This window comes from Panthera onca, chromosome A2 (assembly GCF_046562875.1).
Source record: "Panthera onca isolate mPanOnc1 chromosome A2, mPanOnc1 haplotype 2, whole genome shotgun sequence".
Taxonomy (NCBI): Eukaryota; Metazoa; Chordata; class Mammalia; order Carnivora; family Felidae; genus Panthera; species Panthera onca.
In genome coordinates, this window is record NC_138340.1 from 105,583,417 (window position 1) to 105,610,158 (window position 26,742).

A 26,742-nucleotide genomic window follows, 5' to 3' on the forward strand; every position below is an offset into this window, starting at 1 on the left:
CACTTGGAGATGTAACTTCAGGAAACTACAAACTTTGTAAAATGTGAATTTTATTTATGAATAAAGGTGACCCATGACTATATATTAAGTCAGGGAATTTAAAGCTGGAAGAGATGATCTCTGACCTTCAATCCTATTTTACAATGTGTATGTTGAGATTCCAAGAAGTTAGGTGATCTGTGCAAGATCATGTAATTACCATCTTAGAGACGTGGAACCCAGCCGTCTTTTTTCCTGGTCCAGAATCGCTCCAGCTCTTGGAATTGGGATTGTCCGGTGATACTGTACCAAATATCATTAGTTAGTCCTTTCTTGTAGCTTACAGGCATTCCCAAAGAGAATTGGACATGTGCTAAAATCACAGATATTTTTAGAGCATTCAAATTGTTTGATGTTACTCCTTTTTTTTTTTTTTTTTGACAAAAATGCTAATAACCCTCTAATAATTCTCCCTAACTCAGCTCTCACCACACTCTACTCCAGTCACTTCACTTAATGAGAACTGGGTAATGTCACATCTTATTATAAAATATTTTAATGGTGGGGCACCTGGGTGGCTCAGTCTGTTATGGGTCCGACTTTGGCTCAGATCATGATCTCACGGTTTGTGAGATGGAGCCCCGCATCAGGCTCTGTGCTAACAGCTTGGAGCCCGGGACCTGCTTCAGATTCTCTCTCTCTGTCTCTCTCTCTCTCTCTCTGTCTTGCCCCACCCCCATCCCCCAACTTGTGTTCTGTCTCTATCTCTCAAAAATAAATAAATGTTAAAAAAAATTTAAAAATAATTAAAAAAAAAAGGGGCACCTTGGTGGCCCAGTCAGTTAAGCGTCCGACTTCAGCTCAGGTCATCATCTTGCGGTCTGTGAGTTCAAGTCCTGCATCGGGCTCTGTGCTGATGGCTCAGAGCCTGGAGGCTCATTCGGATTCTTTGTCTCTCTCTCTCTCTCTCTCTGTATCTCTCTACCCCTCCCCCACTCATGCTCTGTCTCTGTCTCAAAAATAAACATTAAAAAATTTTTTTTTAAATAATAATAAAAAAAATACTTTAATGGCTCTGCATAGTATTCCTGAGAATATTCATCTTAAGCTGGGCCTACAAGGCCTTCAGTGCCTAGATCCTGGCTGTCCTCTCTGCCTCACTCTTCCACTGCCTGAGGGCACTTCCCCTCCTCCCTCAGGCTAACATCCCCACTCCTCCTTTGTAATTCAGTTAAGTCACAAGCTGCATCTCTTGGAGAAGCCTTTCCTCCCATACTGGAACAGCCTTTCTCTGTGCTCAAACCAACCAGTATTTTTCACAGAACCCATCATACTGTTCATTAACTTACAAACTTACAAAGCAGAATTGTTCAGTTACTTAGAAAGGTCTCCTCCTAGACCTCTTGTTAGTTCCTTGAGGGCAGGAATTGAATATTTTATCTTTGTATTCTCAAGGCTTACCACCAATATTTGGAGCAAAGTATAGGGTAAAGAGATTTAAGACGCAGTTTTTCCTCTTTTTGAAAGGCATGAAGTGAGAATCTAAGGTGGTCCAGGGTTGTGGGAACCGTGAAGGGAGAAATGGCAGAGGGGTCTCAGCTTCTGGTCTGGGTCTGTCTCCTGCCTAGCAGGTCTCGTGGCAGACTTTGCTCCCCAGCACCAACTATGTTCCCAGTGCATTCTCCGTTTGTCACAGGTCACTGAGTCTCAGAGATGTCCTCCTGAGTCACCCCAGGCCTGCTGAAATCTGGGGCTCTCTCTAGGCTTTTGGGCTTAGCCTGGCAGCGCTGGAGTTTCTCCTCTGCTCACCAGGATGGCACTGGAAGGCTTCTGTCTGCGAGCTCTGCCACCTGCTCATCTCTCTAAATTTCGAAGCGAGGGGTGTACCCTGCCCCTGCCCAGGAGGGGAGGCATGCGCACAGTGCCTGGCGGGCTCTCTCCTGTTACTTTCCTGGTTCATCTACAGCTCTGCTTTCTCCAACCTGGAGTGTCTTTAATCTGTGATGAGGATGAGAAACTAGAAAAAAAAAAAAATGGTTCTCCTACTTTTGTGCATTCGGTCTTCCGCCTACATGGCACCTTTTAAAAACAATCATGCAATCGGTGTCTTGATTATGTGGTCTCCATCTGCCACTCTTGCCTGAGAAGATAATAGTTTCATGCATTAAAATTCAGGGAAAAAATATTTTTAAATAAACAAACAAGGTATCTCCCAATGGATGAGAAATGTGATGCAAACTAAGAGATATATTTCTGAGCTGAATATTTTAGTTCATTATTCCATTGGAGTCTAGTGCTGTTTTCACTAGTCAATCAAGCAATAGTTATGTATTAATCAATAGGCCCAGAACTGAGCTAAGTACTATGGAGGATGCAAAAAATTTATATAAGTGCTTAGAAATGCAGTAAACAAATTGTCAAATAGATAAAATTTGGTCTCATTGCTTAATTTGTAAGCTAGTTAGAGAAGTAATTTATGAATTTTTTATTGGGCTCTAAAGTAAAAAAATAAAAAGGGGCACCTGGGTGGCTCAGTTAAGAGTCTGACTCTTCTTGATTTTGGCTCACATTGTGGTCATGAGATCAAACCCTACATAGGGCTCCTTAGGCCTGCTTAGGATTCTCTGTTTGTCTCCCTCTGCCATTTTCCCCCACTTGAATGCACATGTTTTGTCTCTCTTTCTGTCTCTCTCAAATAAGAAAATAAATTTTAAAAAAGTTATTGGGGCATCTGGGTGGCTAAGTCAGTTGAGAGTCCAATTTTGGCTCAGGTCATGATCTCACAGTTCCTGAGTGTGAGCCCTACATCTGGCTCACTGCTGTAAGCACAGTGCCCAGTTTGGATCTTTGGATCTTCTGTCCCCCTCTCTCTCTGCCCTTCCCTGTTCACGTTCTCTCTCAAAAATGAATAAACATTTATATATATATATATATATATATATATATATATATATATATATACTTATTTAATGATAGATCTAAACCAAAAAATTCTTTTAACTTATAAGTACTATTATATCAAGAAAATGTTAATTTTGGTATGCACATTCGATTCCTTTCAGATTTGGCGTGTAGAAAATAATGGTAGGATTGAAATCGACCAGAACTCGTATGGTGAATTCTATGGTGGAGACTGCTACATTATACTCTACACTTATCCCAGAGGACAAATTATCTACACGTGGTAGGTTTCCCTCTTTCATAAGATCTCAAGTTCCAAGGAGGACAGATTTTGCTCCAAAGTTGCATTTCATTAAATTTCTTGGGAGAGGGGTAGAATTATCCTATAGTTACCCCAGTAAGATTTGTATAGCATGCATGTGATATTTTCTTTCAATATGGTTTTAACTATATTTTGTAGGGGTTAGATAAAAATCATCCTTTCTATTCTAGGAAAAAAGGTTTTGGTATCCAGAGGTAGTGTTCTTTTAGTAGATATGTAGTTGAATGTCTCGTCTTCTGTGCAAGCTAACACTCTAGCTGGCCAGCACTGGCTACCAGGTGTTCTTATTGTTAAAATTCACAGAGGCCCATCCTGATTGAAACTGCAGAGTTGCAGTGAGGCAAATGCTCTAAGGAAGGGTTTATATATATTATATATATAATATTATATAATAATAATATAATATATATGTGTGTGTGTATATATATATATATGTGTGTGTGTGTGTGTATATATATATATGTATATATATATATATATATATATATATATATATATATATATATAAAATTTATGATTCTGATTCATACTCCAGTAAAAACTGATGCATTTTTACTCTTGGTCCCCATGAAATTCATGGCAGTAAAGGAGAAAAAAATGCCATTGTGTCCATACTTTATACAGTTTTGCATAATGATTTGAGTTATTTGAAGGTTAAGTTTACTTAGAGTCCATGCCAAGGCCCTGTTCAATGGGGAGTGTCCAATCAGATAAGTTAGATGCACATACCATGCTGAGTTGTTTCAAAGGGATGGGGATTCTATAACAAATCATAATCATGTGGGATTCTCAAACTTTTTATTCTATGGTGAGGGTCCCACCAGATGAGAGAGTCACCTCCCTCCCTACAGTGTGACCACTTATCACGTACACTGACCAGTGCATTGAGCCCAACTAAGTTCAGGAGACGGGATGATTATCTTTATCCTATAGGCTTTTGGTACCAAAGGTGGTCCAGGAACCAGAAACATCAGCATCACCTGGGAGCTAGTTGGAAATGGAGAATTCCACCACCTGCTTTTGGCCCACTAAAGCAGAACCTGCATTTTAATGAGAACCCCAGATGATTCATATGCCCTTTTGTGATTAACAGTCACTGCCTTAGGCAATGGGTCACATCATATCCCATTAAAGATTAACATTAGCTATTTAACTGAGTGTTTATGATGTCATCTTCATAGCAACTTTTTTTTTTTTTTTTTTTTTTGAGCAGCATGTTTGTGTCAGCAAAGTGCTGGATGTTTCCATATATTATGTTTCTTCCTCACAACCAGGTTATTTTCAAAAGACAAAAAGGGAGGAGGGAATCAAACAGATAAAGTAACAACCCAAATTCACAACTGTTGTAACTAGTGAAGCAACATTTCACACCTTGATCTACCGCTCTCTTTAATTCTCCAGCTGAGTGTGGCTACCCCCTGGTATAAGCTATGTTCTTCTTTTGCAGTTTCCTCTTCTACAATTTTAATTCAGAACGGTGTTTGTGCAAAGCATGGCATTTATAGGGATAAACCAGTCGTTCCCAGTCAGCTTTTCTTCTATATTGTTTTTTGGTCTGCCTCTTAATTCTCTTTTGTATGTAAAAATGTGATTGTGGTGCTTAGATCAAGAAAGACTAATAAACAAGCAATTCAAGAGAATATTTTGAAAAGTTAACAATTTGCAATCTACATAAATAACAATGTGAATATAACTAAAACAGACTAAATCAGATTATAAACATTCATTGCGGTTATTATTTCTCAAATTATTTCAGAGTATTACCGGAGCACTTTCTATATGCCAAGCACTGTGATAGGTAGATACTAAAGACACAGTGGTGAGAAAATTATATAACGTGTCCCAAGAATTTTTATTTTAAAAAGAAGCAGATGAGGGGCACCTGGGTGCCTCAGTTGGTGAAGCATCTGGCTCTTGGTTTCGGCTCAGGTTTGAGCTCATGATTCGTGGGATCGAGCCCCACATTGGGCTCTGCGCTGCCAGAATTCTCTACCCCTGGCATTCTGCCCTTCCCCTGAAAATGCGCACATGCATGCACCCTCTCTCTCTCTTTTTCAAAATAAATAAACTTAAAAAAAAAAGAAGCAGATTATTAACAAGCATTTCAATGAAGTATGGAGGATTTTAAGAGAAAAGCGAGCTGAGTGATCTTTGGAGAGTTCTAGACCGACACCCAACCCCCCTTCTAGGCTATTGGGGAAGAGCTCCTAGAAGAAGTGACATCTTAGTGGGAGCAGAAGTAGCAGCTAGGCAGACAAGCAAATAGAGAAGTTGTTCTAAGCAATGCAGGTAAGGGTGCTCTAACCTACTAGTAATAACATATGGCTGCAGCAAAGTTAGGAAGCAAAAGATAAAATCAGAGAAACTATAAGGAGTCAAATTGTGAATGGCCTTGTAACCGTCCTGGGGAGGATACACTTTAGTGTCAGGGCCTTGGAGATGTCAGTCAAGGAGTTTTCTTAGGGGAGTAGCATGATTGGCTTTCATAGTAAAGAAAATATTCTGGGTTGACATCTAAAAGAATGGGCTGATGGGAGGAGATTGGTGGCAGGGAGGCCACTGGGAATGTGTTGCAATAATCCCAGTTGAATGATAATGTGGTCAGAACTCAGCGTAAGGGCAACAGGGAATGCATAAGGTAAGTTTGTACAGTGTTAAGGAGTTGACATCTGAAAGACTAGTTATGGGAAGTAGGGAAGATGAGCAAATAAAGGGTGCCCCCCCCCCCCCGATCTCTGATCCATGCACAAAGGCATAGTGTTTCATTCACTGAGATAAGAAACTTAAGAAGAAGACAGGTTTGGTTCTCTCTCAAAAATTCTAAGGGAAAAATGTGAGAAGATGCCACACTCTTCATAGTTCCTCTCTTTGGGATGGGACTGGGATGGAAGGGGTGGTCATTTAATTTTCTTCTTTCCAATTTGATGTGTTCAAGGTTTCTGTGATGATAATTATGATTTTTGAGATATCAAGACTATAAATTAGGTATTGAGAGTCCTTGTTTTGAGAGTCTTTGCCATTTAATACCACAGATGTTAAATATAAGTGTGTTAATGTATGGTCTGCACGACTTCAAGCGCTTCTATAGTGGTAGTGAAGAGACATTTAGAAAACAAGCAGATCTCCTGAAGATTAGCTTTCAAACTAACAACTTCCCAGTTTATGTGATCATTTCGAAACAGGAGTATAAGTAGTTTAAGTCCAGGAGGCACAGTAAAAGGTAAAGGACTAGAATTGTCACCTACTGAATACACAAAGTTGTTTCTTTTTAATTTCTAAAACCACTTATATTCTAACATGATAGGAGAAAAATAACTTTGCCAATGGTCTTTTCTCTGGAATGTCAGGTAATTGAAATTGAACAAACACTGAACAATGGCAGTGATGAATCTCTCGATGCAATAAATTCTATTTCCATGCAGCATTCATTTTCAACAACTAACAAGTGCCAAAGGTTTATAAAGAAGAAATCATGTCAGGGATATTGCTCTCCCCTTCCACCCCCCAAGCAAAGGATTTCAAAACTAGGGAAAAGAGCAACTTTATTATGTCTTGGTTGTACAAGTGGAGTATTTGACCCCTTAGGTCATAGATCCATAAAACAAATTAGTGTTAATCTCTGTGGATGGGAGCATGGGTCACTTTGACAGCAAGTGGAAGAAGGGCTGGAGATAAGTAGTGAAAAACTTATTGGGAGTGTCAGAAGGTGAAAGTTTGGCGAGGCTTTCCAGGTTTGCTGGTTGAAATACTGCAGGGAAAAAAAAGGAAATCGAGACAAAAGTTTGGTGATATTGTCTATAGTCAGTTGAAGTTTTTTCCTGCGGGGGGGAAAAAAGGAAATGGGGAAATAATTAGGAAACTGCAGATGTGACAGAGAAATGACGGATGGTAGGAGAGCCAGCTATTATCCTCAGCTCTGTGCTACTCCCTGCTCTGTGCTGTCAGTAGCTCACAGAAGCTTTTGTTAACATTATTGGCTCCTGGAAAATTTAGGCTATTAGCATTAAAAGACTATGGACTACATTTTTATGATGTCTTTATTAAGGATACCTTTTTATTTTCTTTTAAATGTGTGCCTCACATGAGCATGTCCTTGTTTTTCTTTCTTGCTGCCCTTTTAGAATATTTTTATATCATTTGATTCTGCTGGTGCCATGAAACATTCTAAAATAAACAAAACTTGTTTCCTGTACCCAGTGTTTTGGGATATCTGTGTGTATATGTGTACATATGTGTGTGTTGCCCGGTATAGGAAGTTATTGGTAATCTGTTCTGGGTATGAGACAGGTAGCTCACTCTTAAAGTTTCAGAAGTGTATGGTTAACTTCTGAAATCCAGTTCCAGAATTAGTATTTCTAATTAGTATACCTCCTGTTAGCCCCTAGTCAGACAGAGGTGGGAGAATTGGCTAGAAACAAACATTGCTCAGTGCTTTGGTTTTTCCCCCTCACAAACTCATCAAATAAGCAGATCTCCCAAAGGTTGCCTTACAGGTTAAGCTAGTGATTGGAGTACTAGCCACAAGCTCCTCAGGAAGAGAAACTGCAAATGAACTGGATGAACTGATTTATTGACCCCTTTCTGGGCCGCTGGTAGTTCAACCTCACTTATGGTTTTATTAGTAATTCCTTGTCATTCTAGACAAGATGGGGCCTCTCCATTGCCTACTTCTTATGATTATTTCCTTAATTTTCCTGGGTCCAGACATTTGTTACTATGGTCACCAAATGTTCATGTAAAGATAGGATACTTCTAATAGCCAGCCTAATAGGTTAGGCTCATGTTCTACTCAAATGGGTTATTTTTACTGCAGAGATGGATTCCCAAAATAGGTAGCTTCAACCTGAAGTCAGACAGACCTGATTACTTAGCTAAGTTATATTTTACTTAGCTAAGTTATATGTAAGGAGCCAGGCCTTGATTTATTTTCCTATAAAATGGGGATAAAAAATAATTATCATGTATAGTTCTAGGCAATACACAGGGCAATTCATTGCCTAATGTTCGTACTTTCAAAAAAACGATAGCTTCTATGGCCATATCATGTCAAAACAGTTGGTCTCATCTTGATCTTTCATGATGACTTAAGTCTCTGAAATGCCTACATTAGAAAGTCTTAGAACTCAAATACAAACTAAATGACTTTACTTTGGTTCCTCCAGGCAAGGAGCAAATGCCACAAGAGACGAGCTGACTACATCTGCATTCCTGACTGTTCAGTTGGATAGGTCGCTCGGAGGACAGGCTGTGCAGGTTGGGCTATTTTTACTCCCGGAACTCATACAAGTTGAAGTTTGGCTAGCTCAGTAACTAGTTAAAGCTTTCGTCTCAAGTTGGGATGGGAATTTTAACATTTTCTAAATACTACATTTTTTTCATTTTGGAATTTAAATGTTCCTATTCTCATGCCATGGTAGTTCTCTCAGATTCTGGAAAATAAGGAGCAAACAAAATGAAAAAAAACAACGACAAAAAAAACGTATTAACAGACCTAAGGAACCAAATGAACTGACAGGTACTTGACATGAAACTGTTCTACCCAAGTTATTACTTATAGCAGCTCACTTTCCAGCTTTCAAATCTTTGTAAATGTGTCCTTACTTCTTAAAAAATAATAATTAAATAGAGAGGTAAGTCAGATACTTTAGTACAGACAATCTAAGCTGGGTAGGCCAAATTTGTTTTTCCAGCTGTTTTTTTTTCCATCTTTGCCTGTAAGTTAGACCTAAATTTAAAGCAAGTTAAATCTAAATGTAAAGGTGCATGTTAACTTTTTATTTGTTTTTATTTTTAGTTTTTTAAGTTTATTTATTCATTTTTGATAGTGAGCAAAAGCGAGAGAGAGACGGAGAAAGAGAATCCCAAGAAGACACCGCTGTCTGCGCATAGCCCGATGCGGGGCTCCATCCCACAAACCGTGAGATCATGACCTGAGCTGAAATCAAGAGTCAGACACTTAACTGACTGATCCACCCAGGCGACCCAACTTTTAAATTTTTTACAAATTAGCAAGATGACTGAATCCTTTAAATTCACTTAACTCTACTTTCCCATGAACTATTATATTCAGTTCTTGAATGAAATACTTCTAGGGGCACCTGGATGGCCCAGTCGGTTAAGTCTCCAACTCTTGATTTCAGCTCAGGTCATGATCTCATGGTTCATGAGGTGAAGCACCAAGTCGGGCTCTGCACTGACAGCAAGGAGCCTGCTTGAGATTCTCTCTCTCTCTGCCCCTCCCCTGCCCTGTCTCTCTCTCTCTCTCAAAAATAAATAAACATTTTTAAAAAAGAAAGAAATATTCCCGGCTAAGAACTGACAACAGTCATTTAATTGATCTTTAAAGTGTTCCTTACCAAGTTATGCAAAAACTTTGAAGATATGCATTGTGCTTTATAAATTCTATATTTCATAATAAAATATTTGATATACCCAATGAATGAATTTGCATTCATTGTTAGCCAATGTGAATTCTAAATTCACAATGAAATGGTAATGTTTAGTTTAACCACTAGATGGCAGTAGTTTACAATAATATATAAACTCCAGTCCTGCACTGATGTTTGAAACATTCCTTTGCAGAGTATATTAACTGTAGTGAAGATTTTTCAATTTACCTTTTATCTCTTTTATCTTAATTTAGCAGTGGAAAATGAGTCTTATTCAGTGGCCCACTTTTTTTTGTGTTGGCAGTTGAGGTTTTCTCAATGTCACCCCAAGTTTGGAGTTGTGACTTAGAAGACATTTGCATAAGTTGCTACTTGCTTATTTGCATGTTTGCTAATTGAAAGATATCTGTGGGGTGTGCCTGGCCGGCTCCGTCAGTAGAGAATGCAACTCTTTTTTTTTTTTTTTTTTTTTAATTTTTTTTTCAACGTTTTTATTTATTTTTGGGACAGAGAGAGACAGAGCATGAACGGGGGAGGGGCAGAGAGAGAAGGAGACACAGAATCGGAAGCAGGCTCCAGGCTCCGAGCCATCAGCCCAGAGCCTGACGCGGGGCTCGAACTCACGGACCGCGAGATCGTGACCTGGCTGAAGTCGGACGCTTAACCGACTGCGCCACCCAGGCGCCCCGAGCATGCAACTCTTGATCTCAGGGCTGTGAGTTCAAGCTCCATGGTGGGTGTAGAACTAACTTTAAAAAATAAATAAGTAAATAAAAAAGAAAAGAAAAAAGAAAAATATCTGTGAAGTTAGTTATTTTAGTGCTCCCTAGGCCTCCGGGCTATGGTTTGTACATCAGCATTCCCATTTACTTGGCTTCTAACAAAAGACATACCAGGGTGACTGAGACAGTTCAGTTTTAGCATACAGCAAAATAATTGAAGAAAATAGAGAACTGACACAAAATTTGAGCTGTTTGTGTAAGGAATTGCATCAGTAATTTATGTAAGAAACAGGAGATTTGTTTCTAATCCAATATCTGGTGTTCAGCTAATAGGTGAAGTTAAATGATTTACTATTTACTTTCTTCAATTTCCTTATCCTGAAGAGTCCTTATATTACGTACTGTAAGTGGTTATATTTAGCAAATCTATTACCATTTCTATAGATAAGAAGTAGAAAATATATTCAATTTTTATTTTTGCCAGCTTTTGATGTTTGGATTGAAATCTATTCATCTCCAGATTATCACAATGTTTTCATCTCTTAGTTGTAGAGATGTAGAAATAATAAATATGCCTTGGCGTTGCCTTATTTTGGGAAGCATTTAAATGTACATCTCTTCACCTTCTGGACAAGATCCAAAACGTTTCAGAAACAAATGTATCACTAAACATCTGTAGTGTTGGTGCTCTTGAAAAAAGTAATTTTTATAAATGATGGCATACACAGGGACTTTGTTGTGTTTTTCTCTTTTGGAGATGTAGATGAACAGCCTTATCTGTTTATACTTTCTGGAAGCAGAGAGTGGTACAGTATGGGGATGTTTCCCCTGAGAAGAAACTGCTCAGGGTGCTGTGTCTGGAGTAAAAGATTCTTAAGTCAGCAGGAAAACTGTGCTTGATTTGCATTAACCTATATTTTCTGTTAATCATCATGCCTTCTGCGCTTCATTTTTAATTTGTTTTTTGTTTTGTTTTCAAAAAGGAAAATAACACATGTGGAAATACAGCCTTCTTTCACTGCACCCTTTATTATGTTTGTTTTATCCCCCTGCCCCCCAGATCCGAGTCTCTCAAGGCAAAGAGCCTGCTCACCTGCTGAGTTTGTTCAAAGACAAACCGCTCATTATTTACAAGAACGGAACATCAAAGAAAGGAGGTCAGGCACCTGCTCCCCCTATACGCCTCTTTCAAGTCCGGAGAAACCTGGCATCTATCACCAGAATCATGGAGGTAATGTCACGCATTCAATGAAACATGCCCTGTTTACGGACTTCCCGGTGGACCTGAGCTATCAACAAATAGTAGTCTTCAAAAAATTGGCAAATTCCTTTTATTTCGATAGTTAATCCATTGTTCACAATAACAAATTGCTAAAAGCAGGAGAACCAAGTTAGCTCCAGATATCAGGCCTGTCACACTTTTCGTCTGCATTGTACCAAAACAAATACATTTTAAGAGTAATGTAACAAATCAAATGGTCAAAGGCCTGAGGAAGCTGAAACTTTGTCTTGAAAGGCCTGGAGGAAGATGGATGGCATGTAATGGCCAGGTGGTCATAGTGGGGAAATCCAAGAGGGAAAGCCCGTGTTTGTATAGGTGTAACAGCTGTGGAAGGTAAGCTTCATCGCACATAGGGCCAGAACCATAACTCAACGAGCCACATAAGCTGTCTCTGACAGCAACTGTGAAAGAAATCAAACCCCATATCACAGGTCATAAGACAAGAAGACCTCCAGGTATGGACATCGCTGGCAGGCATGGGTGTTTACATGGCTGGTGTTTTCACCTCTAGGCTGGTGTTTTCATCACTTTTCATCTTCCAGACCCTTCAGTCACCATTGAAATCCAAGTCTCCCCAGTCAGCCCTAAACTGCCCTGCACATTCTGTACTCCCCACACCTGGACCCACCTGCGAACCCTTCCCCTTCACACAAACCATTCGGCTGAGCCGTTGAAGCTAGGTGGGTCATAGCATCCCCCCACTACAATCTGTTCCCTATATCACCCTCCCCCTTTTTGCACTATGGCTGTCCTCTGAGGACATTGCCCATACAGCCCTCTCAAGTGGCAGGTGTTTTTCCCCAGTGCCCTCTTACCAGACATGGGGGCGGCTGGAATATCCTCCTTGCTCACCCTTGGCTGTTTGACTTTTGTCCTTCTTATCAGACTCTCCCTCCCTCAGCTTCCTTGTGCTGTTGTCCATGGAGCTGCCAGTCCTTCCCCTCTTATTCTTTGGTGGTTTCAGCCATTGTTTGACTATGTCCATCACTCTGGCTTCTCTCATCCAATAGTCTTATTGTTGACCCCTTTTATCTCACACTCATGTGGTCCTGTACTAAACCTTGCCATTGACAATCACTTTAGCACCTCAGGAATCTGTTTCAGACATCTAATCTCTGACAACCATCTGCTGTCATTTGGCCCCTTTACTCTAGGATGCATATCCCAGCAATCTCAAACCTGAATCCATGCACCCCCTCCGTCCATCACACCCTTCATATCCCCCACTCTCCAGATCTCTCCTTTGAGAACTGAGTCAGAGTTTCAGAGAACATAAACGTAGTCACACAGGAGTCACTTATCTACTCCCCAAGTTCACCATTGTGCCTGCATCTGTTCATATATATTCTCCTTCTTGCCTGTTTTGTGGAATACATTTGTTTATTTATATTTAACAATTCATAGATATTTTATAAGTTACTTATATATAAATACTAAATTATTTTATAAATTCATATTGATATACCCATATCCATAAATTAACAATGCAAATTAATGTTTGTGAAAAGTAATATATTGGTAAATAAATTAATACATGTTTATTACATAAACAAACAAAATGTGACTTCTGTCCTAAGGTTGAATTCTTACCACCTGTCACCACCAACTTCTGTCCAGAACCTCCCACCCTCTTGCCTTCCTACGGGCTTTCTTGGATTACACTCTGTCCCATGTTCTTATCTCACTTCCCATTCATCATTATGGCTGGCAGTAATCTCCTTTCTCTTCTGTGTCATCAGTGTGTTCTTCTCTTCTGGATTATTTACTTCACAATACAAGCATGCCTTCAAAACACTCCCATCTTCCTTTAAAAACTGTCTTTTGACCCCAATCCTGCCAGCTACCGTATCCTTCCTCTGCCCTCCTTAAGAGCACAGATCCTCAAAAGCATTGCCCTCGCTCACTCCCTATCTGTACACGTGTAAGCCTCTTCTCTGTAAAGCCGTTCTCCTCAGGCATCCATTCCCACCACGCCTATGCTGTTATCTAGTTGCCAGTGGCCCCCATTCACCATCTTTTCGGACCCCTTTACTTAACCTTCCATTAGCCTTTGTGACAGTTGCCCTTCCCTGGCTTCTTGAAACACTATTATTTTTATTTTATTTTTTTCACCAGGCCTCTGAAGCCACTTACAAGATTTCTTCCAAACTTCTAAAGAGTGTTTTTGTTCCACTTCTCATACTAAACCAGTTTCTGCTTCTCCTCTGCTGTGTGTCCTCCAAGCTGCCTAAGGCTCAGTCTTGGCCCTCTCCATGACGATCGCATTCAGTCATATCATTTAAATGCTATCATGTACACTGATCTCATCCAGAACATTCTGTACATGGGTTCTGATGTGTTCAATGATGACTAATTATTATTTTTTTTAATCTATCAAATTAACCATTAAGCTCTCATCTACAGGTACACTCAGCTGATGTCAGATAGAAGAGTTGACAAGAATCCTTGCATTCCTGGTCTCTTCCTTGCACATCTTTATGAGACATGCAAGCTCCCTGTGATGTGGTTCCTTTGTGTCCTTTCAGCCTCTCAAACTGGCCTTCACATTCCTAGCCTCTCTGAAATGTGCTAGTCAAAACCATGTTTGTGAGGCTTTCTGTTTTCATCTCCTGGGACGCTAATGCTTTATAATCTTCTATTTTGGAACTACCTCCCCGATGTCACACTAGCCCCTGTGTGGGCCTGTTGCCCCCTGTCTATCATCCAACCTCTTTCTTCTGTACCAATAAAGAGACATTTGGATGAGAAATTGGAAGTCCTGGTTCCTATCAATCTCCATCATCACATCTGATAGATTCCTTTGACTGTTGGTCCAAGAGACCTTGTTCCTACTGAAAAAGGATGATAACCACTTCCCTGAATGTTACCAACCCCTGGAACACATCTTTAACATTTCCAACAGATTGTGTGTCAACTATATTTTAATTAAAAAAACAAATAAAAAACAGAACTTCCAATGATTCCTTCCTCCCATGGGGCGCTCTCTGGGGATAGGGCCCTGGCAAACCTGGTGAAATCCAGCTCTCCATGTTAGTTGATGGCACTTCAACCCAGTTGGCCAAGTGCCAGCATTTGGCAGCTGAGCATCACCTCCTTCTTGAAATGCTCTCTGCACTTGGCCTTGAGAACACCACACTTGGGTTTTCTTCCTCTCATGGTTGTTCCATCTCAGTCTTTCTCACTGGTTCTTCTTCATCACATTGAGCCCCACAGTTGTGCAGAAAGTCATACTGTCAGTGACACAGTCATGTGGTCAGACAGGTTCTCACAGAGTCTGACACAGAGTCACAGAATCACAAGGTCATAGGCAGGAAAACACCCATCCTGGGACCCTTGGGCTCACTAGCAGGCCCGACCCTGCACATGCTTGCCCTGCCCCGAGGTTCCACTTCCAGCCTCACCCTCAGGTGAGAGTCTGGGCCCGTCTGGGTCCTTCTCACTCCTCTGTGGCCATAGGGAGCACAGCTGTGCTCACCTGGCCAGTCCCTGAGAGTGGCCATGGCTTTGTGGTTGAAAGGAAGGGGCATGTCAGTGCTGTGTTTTTAATCTGCTGTAGTCTTTTATTATTTGACTTATGATTTATCTGAGCCTGGATAACCTTTTAGTGAATTTGCATTGTTATCTCTTTGCCAACATTGGACTCCAGTTCCGATTTTATGATTCCTAGGTGTCCTTTGTAAGTTTTTGGTGTTTTTTTTTTTATTTCAGTATGATTAACATACAGTGTTATATTAATTCCAGGTATACAATATAGTGATTCACCAGTTCCATACATTACTCAGGGCTCATCAAGATAAGTGTCCTCTTCATATCCTTTATATATTTTATCCATCCTTCCCCTCTTCCCTCTGGTGATAATCAGTTTGTCCTCTGTAGTTAAAGGTCTTTTTTTTTTTTTTGGTTTGTCTCTTTTTTCCCTTTGTTCGTTTGTTTTAATCCACTTATGAATGGAATTATATGGTGTTTGTCTTTCTCTCAGTGGCTTATTTCACCTGGTAGTATACTCTGTAGCTCCATCTATGTTGTTGCAAATGACAAGATTTCGTTGCTTTTTAGACTCAGTAATATATATAGCTGGAAGTTTTACACACACACACACACACACACACACACACACACACACACACAATCACTTCTTTATTATCCATTCATCTATTGATGGACACTTGGGCTGCTTCCATAATTTGGCCATTGTAAATGCTGCCTCAGTAAATATAGGCATGTATATACCCTTTTGAATTTGTGTTTCTCATGTTCTTTGGGTGAATACCCAATAGTACAATTACTGGATCATAGTGTAGTTCTATTTTTAGGTTTTTGAAGAACCTCCATACTGTCTAAACAGTGGCTGCACCAGTTTGCATTCCCACCAACAGTGCAGGAGGGTTCCCCTTTCTCCACATCCTTGCCACTATTTGTTCTTTCTTGTGCTGTTGATATTAGCCATTCTGATAGGTGTGAGGTGATACCTCATCGTGGTTTTGATTTGCATTTCCCTGATAATGAGTGATGTGGAGCATTCCTTCATGTGTCTGTTGGCCACCTAAATGTCTTCTTTGGAAAAATGTCTGTTCATGTCTTCTGCTCATTTTTAATTGGATTATTTGTAGTTTTTGGTGTTGGGTTATATAAGTTCTTTATATATTTTTGATACTAACTCTTTATCGGATATGTCACTTGCAAATATCTTCTCCCATTCAGTCGGCTGTCTTAATCTTGTCGTGTCCTCTGCTTGTCGTGTCCTCTGCTTGTCGTGTCCTCTGCTTGTCGTGTCCTCTGCTGTGCAGAAGTTTTTATTTTGATGTACTGCCAATAGTTTTGCTTTTGTTTCCCTTGCCTCAGAGACATATGTAGAAAGATGTTGCTATTGCCAATGTGAGAGAAATGACTGCCTATGCTCTCTTCTTGGATTTGTATAGTTTCAGGTCTTACATTTGGATCCTTAAACCATTTTGAGTTAATTTTTGTGTATTGTGTAAGAAAGTGGTCCAGTTTCATTATTTTGCATTCTTTTGCATTCTAGATGCATTTCTGCATCTTCTATTTTGTATCATTTGCATGTTGCTGTCCAGTTTTCCCAACACCATTTGTTGAAGAGACTGTCTTTTTCCCATTGCATATTCTTGCCTCCTTTCTCAAAGATTAAGTGACCATATAATTGTGGGTTCATTTCTGGGTTTTCCATGTTAGTTGATCTAGGTGTCTATTTATGTGCCAGTACCATACTGTTTTGATTGCTACAGCTTTGTAATATAACTTGAAGTCTGGAATTGTGATATCTCTAGTTTTGTTTTTCTTTTCCAAGATTGCTTTGGCTCTTCAGGGTCTTTTGTGGTTCCATACAAACTTTAGGATTGTCTGTTTTAGTTCTGTGAAAAATGCTGTTGGTATTTTCATAGCGATTGCATTAAGTCTGTAGACTGCTTTGGAAAGGTTTCCTTTTCATTATTTGAAAAACCCCTTTAAGTTGGGGAAAGAAAAACTGAACATCTTTTGCTTTATGTGTGTCACTTGTGTACATTACACCCACTTTCCAACCATCATTTATAGCCTATACTTGTTCTTATGATTTCTTTGAATATCATTTTTGTTACTTATCACTTACATTTGGGTAATTTTATTTGTAGAGCCCTATGCTTGTCTGGGGGCAGATAAGCATTCTAAAGTGACACAGAGAAAAGTGCTACTAATGTTTCTTTTTTTAAAAAAGTGTTTATTTATTTTGAAGCAGACAGAGAGCTCTAGCGGGAGAGGGGGAAAGAGAAAGGGAGAGAGAGAGACAGAGACAGAGACAGAGAGAGACAGAGAGAGAGACAGAGAGACAGAGAGAGACAGAGAGAGAGAGAGAGAGAGAGAATCCCAGGCAGGCTCTTCACTGTCAGCATAGAGCCCAACATGGGGCTTGATCTCACAAACCGTGAGATCATGACCTGAGTGGAAATCAAAAATGGGACATTTAAGTGACTAAGCCACCCAGCTGCCCCCAATGTTTCTAATACCATAGTGGTGTCCTAGTGCCACCCTGGGATCATGACAAAAGGCAAAGGATGGTTTGTCCCTGTTACAGCTTCTCAGGCATGTTTATTGAGGGAACAGCAATGAATTTGAATCACTGTGTTATTTTTCTTTATACTCTAGGTAGATGTTGATGCACATTCCTTGAATTCCAATGATGTTTTTGTCTTGAAACTGCGGCAAAACAATGGCTACATCTGGATAGGAAGAGGTGCTAGCCAGGAGGAGGAGAAAGGAGCAGAGTATGTAGTGAGTGTCCTCAAATGCAGAACCACAAGGATTCGGGAAGGCAGGGAACCAGGTGTGTACTGTGGGGAGAAGGACAGCAGCCAGCATTTCTATTTGGTATCATTGCTAATCATGTATTTATTTATTTTGATAAATAGGGCCTTTGTAATGGTTACAGGGCATTAAAAATCCTTCCACTAGTTGCAAAATTGGGTGATGGTACCTGTCATATTTAAGTAATTTCTTAACATTAAGGTCAAGGTTAATGTAAAGCAATACCAACTCCATGCTCCTGGAAAAGCATTCAGTAACTCGTTGTATTTTTCACAGAGGAGTTTTGGAATTCCCTTGGAGGGAAAAAGGGCTACCAGACTTCTCCACTGCTAGAAACCCAGGCAGAAGACCATCCGCCTCGGCTTTATGGCTGCTCTAACAAAACTGGAAGATTCATTGTGAGTGTCTTGCAGAACATGGGAGTAGAACTGAACGACCTTGGGAGAGGCATTCTGGTGTGGCTCTGACACTTTTTAGCATGTTAGTGCTCTGATTCTCAGTTTTAGCTTGCTTGTCTGCAAACAGGTGATAATCTTAGCTCTATGCAGGGTCGCTATAAGAGTCAATGAGTCAGTGATGTGGGGCATTGGGGTGGCTCAGTTGGTTAAGCCTCGGACTCTTGATTTCGGCTCAGGTCACGATCTCATGGTTTGTGAGAAAGAGCCCCATGTCGGGCTCTGCGCTGGCAGTGCAGAGCCTGCATGGAATTCTCACTCTCCCTCTCTGTCTCTGTCTCTCTCTCTCTCTCTCTGCCCCTACCCCATGTGCATGCATGCACACACACTCTCTCTCAAAATTATTAAATAAACATTCTTAAAAAAAAGAATCAATGATGTAATGGATGTGAAAGCATAGGAATACTGTCAAGTACTATATAAATCAAACTGCTCATAAAAATATCAGCTGCTTTGCACCTGTGTCAACATGAGGTTGTTGTGATACGAATATGCATATGGTTGGATTTACTAATTTAATAATTTGACACTTTCTGTGGGAAACCATAGTGGTTTGTGAGCAGACTATGTCAGTTTTGCACTTCAATTTCCCAGGGATTAAAAGTTTCACCACATTGACTGAATAAAAATATTATGGAAATATTATGATCATTGAGCAGAATCAGAGAAAGCTATACATGCACCTGCAAATTAACTGAAATCAGCAAAAATGTTTTATTTCATGCACAGGCTTTGAGTTCCAGATGTTTCAAAGTAAAAGTATTTGTGTACAAGACTGATTTTATACTGGGCTCCAAAATATCTTGGAGTGCAGCCCCTCATCTCATTTCAACCATAAAAATTTGGTTTTCTCTGTTTGACATGTGAGGGCTTCGTGTAAATTTTTTATTTAAAGGACAAAATTCTTTCCTATATAAAATTTGATCTCAAGGTTTGGTCACCATGTCCTGGTGAATACAAGCTTTGTTTTTCAATACACACACACACACATACACACACACACACACACACACACACACACACACACACAAACACATATGAAAATTGCCTAAGTCTTTTCCCAGGTACATTGCTTGCTAGAAATAAAATGTTTTGGGGCACCTGGGTGGCTCAGTTGGTTAAGTGTCTGACTTATCCTCTAGTCATATCTCACAGTTCATGAATTTGAGCCCCACATCAGGCTCTGTGCTGACAAGTCAGAACCTAGAGCCTGCTTCGGATTCTATGTTTCCCACTCTCTGCCCCTCCCCCTCTTGTTCTCTCTCTCTCTCTCTTTCTCTCTCTCTCTGTCTCTGTCTCTCTCTCAAAAATAAACATTAAAAAAATTATTGAAAGAGTGCTTTGAAGAAGAAACTGCTCATGTTCACTTGAAACAGTGAAGTGATTTGACCTAAATATTAAAGGTTTGAATTAAAAATTAGAGTCTTGATAAATATTTGGCTGTTGGGCACCATAGTTGCTCACCTACTTTCTAGGAAATCCCTGTATTTTAGAAACTTGTTAGAAAAAAAATCTATTTTACTCTTTTCACTGTTAATTTTATGTGGCATCCAACTAACTTCTTATTCAACTAATGTTTCTATAATTTCTTAGTATGGTTTGCTCACATTGCTAAAATTAACATGCTCACATTGCTAAAATTAAATGAAGATATATTTTACAAAAATAATACCTAGGCTTTGTTCTCAGTCAGACTTGAAAAAATCTATTAGTTTTTGTGGGGTTTTTTTTTGTCATGAACATATTTAAAGGAAATATACTTTTACTCAACACCTACTCATTTTCTTGTTTGATTTTTGGAACTCTGGCTATTCTCTTCACAATTTAAGGAAAAGTAGTGTCACTAACAAGTTTTTCATCTTATCATCACAAGCTGAAAACTGGCTTTAGACTAGATTTGCATAAAATAGCAGAGCATGTTGCTTAAAAGCACAAGTTTTAGAACCAGTCTGCAAGTACAGTATCACTTACTTACTGGCTGTGTGACCTTCAACAACCTTCTCTGTGCTGTAGTTTTCTCATCTATAAAATGGGGATAATCCTAGTATCTACTATATAGTGTTGTTGTGAATATTAAATCAGTTCTTGCATATAAAGGATTAGAATAGTGCCTGACATGGAGTAAATGATATTTTAGGTTTTTGCTTTTATAAATCATTATGTCATTGGTAAAAATTCTGTAAGAACAATATAAACTAACTTTTTGCTTTTGGTAAATAGCTTTTGTTTGTTTGTTTTTTATATGACAGTCTCAGAATCTCATCAGATTACGACAAGTGTGTATTCTGCTCAGAGAGCTCCAGGTTGCCTGGGGCCAGCTTTACTTAGGCTGGGCCCAGCTGGGAGATTCTCCTTTGGGCTGTGGTTCCATTGATGCCTGTTTTTCCCATGACTCAGCCCAGGAGTACAAGAGGGCCCTTGATGAGTCAAATTTACTAATTGACTTGGCCAAAGACAAGGTTACCTCCACTTACTGGACTGTACCACAAAGTCACACAGCAGAGGGACTAGAGTCCAATCTACCACACCTTCCTAAATATCAGGAGAGTTCTTTATCCAGAATCCTTTAAACTTTGTGAACTTCAGATTAATAACTGCCCACTGGTAGTGGGTGCGTTAAACTAACCCTCCCGAGTATCCTTTGATGTTAACTATAGAGAACAGAATTTAACACATTTAAAATAATAATAATAAAACTTTGCTTACAGAATATTATGTTGTATCATCTTGTCAAAAATTGTCAACTTAAAAAATGACCAGACCTGCTGATCTTATTAAAATAATCTTGGCCTACAATATAAAAGACAGCTTAATACTTAGACCATAAACTCAAATACCTTTAAGGACTACAAAGGTGACAGAAATCCGTGAAGCAGCTTGTCACAAGGACTGTCATAGAGCTTGTCATAGAGCTGTGGTCAGACTGTAGCCTACCTAGGACATTCAGGTGCAGTGTTGATATTAAGTACTGTGCTTCCCAGACAAGATTCCATCAGTTTGTGATATATGAGTAAACAGATAAACAATTTTTTAAATCTTTATTACCCACATCACATCATGCCAGTCAGAGTGGCTAAAATGAACAAATCAGGAGACTATAGATGCTGGAGAGGATGTGGAGAAACGGGAACCCTCTTGCACTGTTGGTGGGAATGCAAACTGGTGCAGCCGCTCTGGAAAACAGAGTGGAGGTTCCTCAAAAAATTAAAAATAGATCTACCCTATGACCCACCAATAGCACTGCTAGGAATTTACCCAAGGGATACAGGAGTGCTGATGAATAGGGGCACTTGCACCCCAATGTTTATAGCAGCACTTTCAACAATAGCCAAATTATGGAAAGAGCCTAAATGTCCATCAACTGATGAATGGATAAAGACTTTTGGTTTATATACACAATGGAATAGTACGTGGCCATGAGAAAGAATGAAATATGGCCTTTTGTGGCAAAGTGGATGGAACTGGAGAGTGTTATGCTAAATGAAATAAGTCATGCAGAAAAAACAGATACCATATGTTTTCACTCTTATGTGGATCCTGAGAAGCTTAACAGAAGACCATGGGGGAGGAGAAGGGGGAAAAAAGTTAAAGAGGGAGGGAGGCAAACCATAAGAGACTCTTAAAAACTGAGAATAAACTGAGGTTGTTGGGGTGTGGAGGGAGGGGAGGGTGGGTGATGGGCATTGAGGAGGGCACCTGTTGGGATGAGCACTGGGTGTTGTATAGAAACCAATTTGACAATAAATTTCATATTAAAAAATAAAAATTAAAAAAATAATCTTTATTACCCCAAAAAACAAAAAAAAATAACTAGCAAACTTTATTTTTGTGGTGCTCCAAAAGAATACAATACATTCATATCCTATATATTAGAAAAATTACTGCTCTACTGTTGGATCATAAAGCTTCTTCATACATTTCAGATTGAAGAAGTTCCAGGAGAGTTTACCCAGGATGATTTGGCAGAAGATGATGTCATGTTACTGGATGCTTGGGAACAGGTAAAACTATATTTGATGGTAAGAAGAAAGTGTGCTTATAGCTGGGAACTCACAAAACCAGCTTTGAAAAATGGCAAGTCTAATAATAAATGGACCTACGGATTTAGGCTGTGTTTCAAAAAGACCCAACACAGTCTGGCAAAAGGTAAAACTGGTACTTGTAGCAATTTATTTCCTAATGTGGAAATAATTCTATGGCTACCATCTGTGGCTGTATAGTTTTAAGAAAAGAAAAAAAAAACCCACTACTATTTTTCATTTCACTCCTAACTTATTCATGCATTCATCTCTTCATTTAACTAATAAATGCATTAGTGGGTACAATGCCTTGGAGGTGCAATGCCAAGAGGAAGACTGAGAGATTCAGAAGTTTTCTTGAAATCTGACATGAAGTCATAGAGGACCTTTCCCTTGGGGAAGAAACAGATGCAGGATAGTTTTGAATCTACACAGTAAAATACATTATTGTTATATATATCTTTATTTGGGAGGAAACGAATGGGGATTTGGCATGCCATATCTGAGAGTTGGGTTTTGTGGGGTTTTTGTTAAACCTTTATGTAAACTGATTAAATAGTGAAAGGGAAAAATAAATATATTAGGAATTAAATTGTATACAGCAATTATGAAACCCGCATCTGAATTAGGCCTAGTCTTAGAGTGAACCCTGCTAATTGTTACGTTCAGATCTGTTCTTAATTGCTAAAGCCATTTGTTTATTTTACGCCTTAGCTTCTTGGTCTAGAAATAATCATATTTGAATTTGGCACCTAACTACAGATTCTCCCCCAGGTGAATGGATCACTTATTTATAGATATGAAATTTATTTTTTTAAATTTTTTTGTTAATGTTTATTTAGTTTTGAGAGACAGAGAGAGACAGAGCATGAGCGGGGGAGGGGCAGAGAGAGAGAGAGAGACACAGAATCCGAAGCAGGCTCCAGGCTTTGAGCTGTCAGCACAGAGCCCGACACGGGGCTTGCACTCACAAACTGCGAGATTGTGACCTGAGCCAAAGTTGGACGTTTAACCGACTGAACCACCCAGGTTGCTCTAGATACGAAATTTAAAACCGCATGTCAAAACACCTTTGTGTATTAAGAATTAAAATGAGAATGACATTTCCTTATTCAGAAGAATTTAATTCTCTCCATTTGTAGTCAATTCTATAGTCATGGATACTTTAGAATATTTCCCTTACTACATTTTATTTTTTTAATCACATTTTTCATTTATATTACCATGATGTCATGGTTTGTTCTGTGCCCTGCAAGCAAATATTTCAGTACTTTCAGTATGAATTAGAATACAACCAAAACTAATTTGACCAAAATTTCTCTGCCAACAAGTTACTCTAAAGTGATTTAAGTATAAGGTAATTCAAGAGAATGATTCAGCACTGAAGTTCCCAACCTACACATTTAACAAGAAGAATATGTACGGAATATATAATTACATCAGTTTAAAAAAAAAAAAAAAACCTCAATATTTAAATACTAAACATTATAGCACTTTTACCAAAGTGTTACAGGATACGGTTTTATAGGGGTAAACTATAGGCTTAAGTCAAATATTCCTAAAGGGAGTCTGAGGTCCCCACAAACAAACTAAGCCTGGTCCTCCCCGGATAATACTAAAATGGAGATAATGACTGCCTTACATTCTCCAGGAGTGGGTACAGAAGATGGCCAATATGTTGTTTTGAGAAGGTCTATAAACTAGAAAATACTATGTAAACACGGAATATCAGGATGTGAAATGTGGAGTCAAACTGGCTGGCTATCCATTTAGGTGTCTCCTAATACGGAAAACACTGGGAAAGTGGTGTGACTTCTCTTCACCTCCTTGTCCACATCCTTATTAACTCCAGGGCTTGTGGTGAAGAGTATAAATGAATGGTGTGTGAGAAGCACTTTCCTGAGGGCTTGCGCCGAATGAGTACTCCCCAAACACTACATATGATTATTGTTCCATTTTTCAGATTTTTATTTGGGTTGGCAAAGATGCCAATGAAGTCGAGAGAACAGAATCTCTGAAGTCTGGTAAGTGAGATCCCATGGAGGCTGTTACCCCGAATGGTTATGACTAAGTCCCTGACTGCTCTTCTCAGCACAGTTTTCAAAACTACACATTCAAACTGAGGAGAATCTAATAAGCTTTCACTTTCACAACTAAAGAGTAATGGAAATTTTTTAAACTGAAGAATTTCAGAATAAGAAAAATAGGTTCTGTTACTTAATGTAGAATATGGTTACATCAATTTGTGCTGAAAAATTTAAATTCACTGAAATAGTATTTTATTATTATTATTTAAATTCACTGAACTACTATTGAAACCTCTATAACTGTGATAACCTAGATCTTTTAAAATTCCTTTTGAGTAATGCTGTTCTTTCAGGCACAGCTGCTGTTTATTATTGAAAAGTATAAGAATAATTATGCCGTCAGGATTATTCTTTGAAGTTTGGTTTATTTTTAGGCAGTCATGAGATGCTCATGTGCAATCCATAGCAGTTGAGAGAAATCAATAAGGAATTGTTCATATGGAACAGTATCTGGCTACTTTGGGGCAATGAAAATTTGATCCATTACTTTAATTGGAAGACTTTTCATTCCGTCGTTATTTTAGGTTAATCAAAACTAACCGAATGTGTATGTCTCTGCATTTCTTTATAGCCAAAATGTACCTTGAGACAGACCCTTCTGGAAGAGACAAGAGGACACCAATTGTCATCGTAAAACAGGGCCATGAACCACCCACATTCACGGGCTGGTTCCTGGGCTGGGATTCCCACCGGTGGTAAACTGGTCTTTGTAGGAAAAACCAAGCAAATATTATGGCGCAACTGTCCCATTGCTGTTTTGGGGGAAGGAAGGTTTTTGTTGTTTGTTGGACTTTAGAAAGTTAACTTCAGCCGTATGGCTATTGTTTTTGTGCCTAATATTGGTTTGAAATTCTTTTTAACTAGAATTTTCTTATGTTAGTATTTTAAAATCACCTAAAGTAAATTTTTGTTGTGGACCAAGAGTAGCTCTGCTGGAAACTGGGATTTATATCTTTTTATATGAAATTTGTGCATAATCTAGGGGAGTTTATCAGGGAATTTTATAAATCAGGAGCCATTAGCCAAACTTTTTCTTTAATATGCCAGAGAAGTAAGCCATAATGCCTTTGAGGCTATTCTCCTATGTGTTGTGTTCAAAAGGATAGTATATTTGTGGTGAGGTTGATGTTAAGGGGGGGTTTAAAAGTTTGTTGTTATTTTGCTTCTTCAGCCAATATGACTCTGACACCATTAACTCCCAAGTGTCATTTCCTAAGAGTAACTTTACCATGTTTGCCTTTTTAAAAGACTTTGAAATCACAGCTTTTTCATGACAAAATAGTCTACCCGGATATACGTATTTGACAGTGCTTGTTTAATACCACAAAGGCTATGTACAAAAAAATTCATTCATGCTGTCTTTCATCATTAAAATATACCTCTTTTTGAAAGGGTTTTTTGTTGTGACATTTTATTCAAATATGACATGTAAATTAATTACACAATTAGTTTTAAGGTTAAATACTTTCATTCACAAATAAATACAAATTAATCTTTCTCTTAAAAAAAATGTTAATGTTTATTTATTTTTGAGAGAGAGAGAGACAAAGCAGGGAGGGGCAGAGAGAGAGCGGGACACAGAATCCAAAGCAGGTTCCACGCTCTGAGCTGTCTGCACAGAGCCCGACACGGGACTAGAATTCACGAATCATGAGATCATGACCTAAACCGAAGTCAGACACTTAACTGACTCAGCCACCCAGGCACTCCTCAAATTTAATATTTCTTATTCATCCTCATTAAGTGGTCAAAATTAAACAACCTTTCTAAAGTTACATAATTAAAAAAGATTTTAAATATATTGTGCATCTGAAACCTGGGCCCTGTTAAAAGATAAATTGAGGCATATTAAACATTTCAAGAGTTTATTTGAGCAAAAAATCCATCCAGATTGGGCAGTGCCAGACTAGAAGCAGGAGCACTCTACCAGAACTCAGGGAGAGACTTTTATAGAGAAAGAGTAAAGCAAAGTAACGATATTACTGACTGGTTAGGCTTAAAGTCCAGTTGGCTGTTTGTGATTGGTTGTCCTCAGGTTTCGATTTTGTAACCTTGAGGCATTTACAGGCTTGGATTTGGGTTTGCTTACATAGGTCTCCACAGCATTAGAGCCACATCAGTCTAATGGCCTCCTTGTTTAAATCATTTAACAGACCCCCCAAAAAGGAGTTGGGGTAGAAGGTGGAGATCCAATAAAGTAGAAGCCAACTTTGGAAGTAGGCTAGAAGGTGGCTCATTGAGGAGCAGAAGCTACATTTCCATGGAAAGGGGAATCAGAGCCAAGGAGTG

At 39.0% G+C, this 26,742-nt stretch overlaps 1 protein-coding gene across 1 annotated transcript in view; it reads left to right on the top strand.

The window, feature by feature from the left end:
• SCIN (scinderin) overlaps positions 1-25,847 on the top strand; it is an 81,056-nt gene extending 55,209 nt beyond the window's left edge. The window contains exons 9-16 of the mRNA XM_060632570.3: positions 3,042-3,163; positions 8,365-8,455; positions 11,374-11,544; positions 17,734-17,911; positions 18,169-18,290; positions 22,271-22,348; positions 24,330-24,390; positions 25,025-25,847. Of these exons, the coding sequence (XP_060488553.3) occupies positions 3,042-3,163; positions 8,365-8,455; positions 11,374-11,544; positions 17,734-17,911; positions 18,169-18,290; positions 22,271-22,348; positions 24,330-24,390; positions 25,025-25,152 (951 nt within the window). The 3' untranslated portion in view covers positions 25,153-25,847. The remainder of the gene's footprint in view (positions 1-3,041; positions 3,164-8,364; positions 8,456-11,373; positions 11,545-17,733; positions 17,912-18,168; positions 18,291-22,270; positions 22,349-24,329; positions 24,391-25,024) is intronic.
• Positions 25,848-26,742: the final 895 nt, after the last annotated feature.